This window comes from Kryptolebias marmoratus, unplaced genomic scaffold (genome assembly GCF_001649575.2).
Source record: "Kryptolebias marmoratus isolate JLee-2015 unplaced genomic scaffold, ASM164957v2 Scaffold126, whole genome shotgun sequence".
In the NCBI taxonomy this organism is placed as follows: Eukaryota; Metazoa; Chordata; class Actinopteri; order Cyprinodontiformes; family Rivulidae; genus Kryptolebias; species Kryptolebias marmoratus.
Window position 1 is genome coordinate 10,682 of NW_023665860.1, and position 4,856 is coordinate 15,537.

Here is a 4,856-nt window from a genome sequence, read left to right on the forward strand (position 1 = left end):
CTGGACCATAACAGAACCAAACACTGGACCATAACAGAACCAAACACTGGACCTTAACAGAACCAAACACTGGACCATAACAGAACCACGTCAGGACTAACAGGTAATTCAGAACGCAGGTGAAGAAACGCTGAATAAAACTCGTCAGGTTACCAACAGTCTGAGTCGGTCCTGGATAAACATCAGCTGATCATCGCCACCTCCTGTCCCTAAAACCTTGAAGCAACAATTGTTCTTTTGGGGGGAACTTTTAAAATGTGTTTTTTTCAGTTTATTCCTGTTGATTCTGACAGCAGAATAATGTTGCAGGCAGAGCCGAGTATTTGAATCGAACATCAAAGTAAAGTCAAAGTGTCTCGTGTCACCACATGGGTCGAGCGCTCCGTTTCTGTTGAATGATGGAAACTTTTGATGCAGATTTCTAAGAAAGCAGCTCGTCTCACCACTGCCTGTATTCTTAGAGCTCCCGGCTTCAGTCAGAGTCACAGCTTCACCTCTGCAGAACCCGCCGAGATCAGTCAAACACCTGCCATCAGAACCAGAACCCGTACAAGGTACCAGAAACCACCTCGGGTCAACCTTCTAAAGCTTTTCTGTTTGTTAAAGACACTTCTGCAGAAACAGACTGTTAGCTTATCTGAAGCCTAAGGCGGAAACTCAACCACAACCTTTACCTGGAAAGAAAATTCTGGGTAATACCACACACACACACACACACACACACACACACACACACACACACACACACATATCAGGCTGCAGATAAAACTGAAGGAAACCACAGCACCAGGACAGAGTATAAATAGAAAGTAAAAGCTCCTCTCTGCTGTGTTCTCACTGAAATCAGTCTGAGTTTCTGTCAGCCGCTCACAACCAGTCAGGTTCTGGTTCTGGATTTATAATTGCAGTAAGGCCAACCGAGCTGATGCCCCTTAGAACCACCAACACTTCCTATAAAGTCTCCAAAGCCTCAGCTCGGTTCTGTCCAGGAGCCAGAGACCCCGAATAGACCCTCAGCACACATGAAGACGTTCCAAGATTTAACAAAGTGAAAAACTAGAACATTTCTGAAGTAAATTTAAAGGCTGTGACAACCAGTCGGTCTGTCACCAGATGTTCTCAGTAAGATTCTCCATCTGTCTGATTTATTTCTCCCATCGCTTCATTCTTTAATTTAAAGATCAGATTAACTTCATCAAACTGAGCTGATCTGTAGTCTGAGTTAACTACAGTTTCCCTGTTTATGTGGAAGGAAGCACTGAGCCGTTAACCTTTGACCCCCCCTGCAGCTGATAACCCTTTAACTCGTCCTTTTGTTGCTTATTTTAATCGTGTTTAGGTCCAAACTGAGCGTTCAGAAACTCCGAGAACAGAACGGGTTCCCCCTGAGTCTCTTCAGAGTTTTAGGGATTTTCTGCACTTTGCATCTTATTTGCATCTGAACCACAATACTCTGCATGTGCAGGTGGTGTCTGTCTCTGTGAGGACAACGTGTCCTGTCTTCAGGGTTTGGATCAGAACCTGGTTCAGGATCAGCAGAAAGACACGTCAGTCAAACGTGGTCAACAAAGACATCATACATTCACAGACATCAATTAGGACAGTTTAGAAAATAAACCGATGAGTTTCTCTGTTAGAGAAGCTCATAAATCTTCGTCTGATGTCCCCATTAACGTCTCTGTTTAAAGGGACAGGACACTGGGACAAGGGACACCCCTACCCCCTGGTGTGAGCGTCTACAACAGAACCTTTAAGGAACCTCAAAAAACCTTCAACAACTCTGGAACACTCAGGAGGAACCAAGTTCTTTACAGAACCTTTAAAGAACCCCTTCTTGAACCGAGGCGACAAGGCAACACTGAAAGGAAGTAAGGAAAGAAAAAAAGAGGAAAAAAACTACTAAGGGGAAGGGTAAACAAGGAGCCAAGGGAAGGAGACAAGAGAAGGAGACAGGTAGAGAAGGAGACAAGGAAATGAGACAGGAAGATAAGGAGACAAGGAAATGAGACAGGTAGAGAAGGAGACAAGGAAAGGAGACAGGTAGAGAAGGAGACAAGGAAATGGAACAGGAAGAGAAGGAGACAAGGAAATGAGACAGGTAGAGAAGGAAACAAGGAAATGAGACAGGAAGAGAAGGAGACAAGGAAATGAGACAGGTAGAGAAGGAAAAAAGGAAATGAGACAGGTAGAGAAGGAAACAAGGAAATGAGACAGGAAGAGAAGGAGACAAGGAAATGAGACAGGTAGAGAAGGAAACAAGGAAATGAGACAGGAAGAGAAGGAGATAAGGAAATGAGACAGGTAGAGAAGGAAATAAGGAAAGGAGACAGGTAGAGAAGGAGCCTAGGAAACAAGGACAAAGGAAACAAGGAAAGCAGACAGGAGAATAAAGGAGGATCCTTGCTCCTACCCATCCTCCGTTGTCTCCCATCCATCTCCGGAGCCTCGGAGAGTCCAGACTCTCCTCCAGCCAGTCTGCGATGACGTCCACCTGATCCGTCTCACCTGTCCGGACCGCCTCCCTGCTCAGGGCTCCGCCCAGCGCCATCATGACCACGACACGTCCCCAGTTCATGCCGTCCCTGAACAACTCGTCCGTGACGGTCTTCAGGCGCCACCGCCACACCGCTCCTCCTCCTTCCCCACGCTGCAGCGCCACCACCTGGGCATACAGGTCGCCCTGGTAACGCCCCTCCAGCTCATGGCAGGCGCTCTGCAGTGCCGCCAGCAGGCGGGGCGGGGCCTGCTGCAGGTAGCCTGGGGCCACGCCTCCATGAGTCACCATTGCTGGCTCAGATCTCCATGGTAACAGTGCTGAGACATCCCTGTAGAAACGCCAGGCCATGCCCCCACTGAGCAGATTGTAGCACAGGAAACCCTCCACTACGTCATGGCTACTGTAGGAGTCCGGCATCACCCCCTGTTGATGTCACACCTGGTAGTTACGTCATTCCTCCACCTGATTACGTCAGCAGGTCAGCTGACTCTAATCAAGCTGTTCTTCCCGGAAGTGATGTAAAAATCCTTCAAATTAATCAAAGTAGAAGTTTCCAGTTAAAAGTGAAAGTCATCAGCACATCCGGTCATAGTTCCGGTCTGTAGATGGTGGCTCCTCCCACAACGAGAACACATGGGCGCGCGCGGGCACGAGCAGCTGCCGATCAGTAATCAATAGGAGCGTGGAGAGACACGCGCACGCGAGAGCTGAAGGAGCAGGACCACCCTGAGTGCCAGTCCGGGTCTGTCTGAGGTTCCACGTGCTGCACACAAACACACGCGCGCTCAGGCCCCGCCCCCCTCCGCCGGGATTCCCCTCAGCAGAGCTGAGGATGAGGAGCTGCAAGATGATGAAGGCTCTGCCGCTCCGCGCGCGCGCTCCCGCCTCACTGTGCGCGCGCATGTGAGCTGAAAGCTCTGGTGTTCAACAGATGCAGAGGTCGGGTTCGGTACCGGCTCTGGTACCAGACCAGGATCAAGACCAGGACCAGCTGGTGTGTGTTTGCTGCCCCCTGCTGGTCCACTTCAGTCACAGCTTCAGGTCCAGAACCTGGATCCAGAACCTGAAGACCTGTGACTGGACCACCTCAGGTTCTGGATCAGGTCACCTCAGGTTCGGGATCAGGTCCTGGGTCCAGAACCTGAAGGCCTGTGACTGGACCACCTCAGGTTCGGGATCAGGTCCTGGGTCCAGAACCTGAAGACCTGTGACTGGACCACCTCAGGTTCGGGATCAGGTCCTGGGTCCAGAACCTGAAGGCCTGTGACTGGACCACCTCAGGTTCGGGATCAGGTCCTGGGTCCAGAACCTGAAGGCCTGTGACTGGACCACCTCAGCTTCGGGTCCAGAACCTTGATCCAGAACCTGAAGACCTATGACTGGACCACCTCAGGTTCGGGATCAGGTCCTGGGTCCAGAACCTGAAGACCTGTGACTGGACCACCTCAGCTTCGGGTCCAGAACCTTGATCCAGAACCTGAAGACCTATGACTGGACCACCTCAGGTTCGGGATCAGGTCCTGGATCTGATCCTGGTTTTGATAAGAACAGGGTCAGGCTGGTTCTGGGTCCACACCTTGCTGACCTTTGACCTCTGGAGCTCAGAGAGCCACAAACAGGTAAAGCTGCAGGAGCTCCTTCTGTTCAGTTCTTTAATAAATACATTTATTTCTGTTCTCTCAGATTTACGACGCAGCTGACAGCACCTGAACGCATCACGGAGGGGGTTTCTGTTCTGGTTCTGTCAGCTGTGGTTCCCTCCGACCCGGAACTGCTCCTGCTCTCACACACGCACGCGCGCTCAGACAGGACGCCTCTGCTCTCCGACAGCACCGAGCAGGGAGCGCGCTTTGTGGACCGAGCCGGACCGAGCCGGGCCAGGACCGCAGCAACATGTCCGCGCAGCTGCCCCCGTGCGTGATAGACTGCGGGACAGGGTGAGGACACGCGCACAGGACAGAGTGTGTGACGTCATCGTGTGACGGGGACATGGGTCATGTATGTAGAGCGCAGGCGTGAGTGCGCGTGCGTGTGAGCGTGTTGTTATGGGGTGCCGTTAAGGCGACAGTACACCTAGAACCAGAACCTGCTGAAAGTGACGTCATCATCCGCTTCACAACAACAACAACAACAACAACAAGCACAGCCCAGCAGCTGTCAGGCTCCAGTCAAACCCACTCACCTACAGATCACTTCTGTCTGCTCCGACTGGATCAGAACCTCCATGTTCCAGTCTTTCATGATTGTCCCCGGATCCTCAGAACCTGCAGACCTGTGGTTCTGGTTCCTGTTTCAGTGCAGAAACCACTTTAAACCAAATGACCTGAAGTTTCATCTCATTTGGGTTTTACAGAATCTG

At 51.1% G+C, this 4,856-nt stretch overlaps 1 protein-coding gene across 1 annotated transcript in view; it reads right to left on the minus strand.

The window, feature by feature from the left end:
• Positions 1 to 3,236, minus strand: part of LOC108229311 (apoptosis regulator Bcl-2) — a 7,928-nt gene extending 4,692 nt beyond the window's left edge. Inside the window, exon 1 of the mRNA XM_017404979.3 lies at positions 2,411 to 3,236. Within this exon, the coding sequence (XP_017260468.1) occupies positions 2,411 to 2,914 (504 nt within the window). The 5' untranslated portion in view covers positions 2,915 to 3,236. The remainder of the gene's footprint in view (positions 1 to 2,410) is intronic.
• Between the last annotated feature and the right edge of the window lie 1,620 nt (positions 3,237 to 4,856).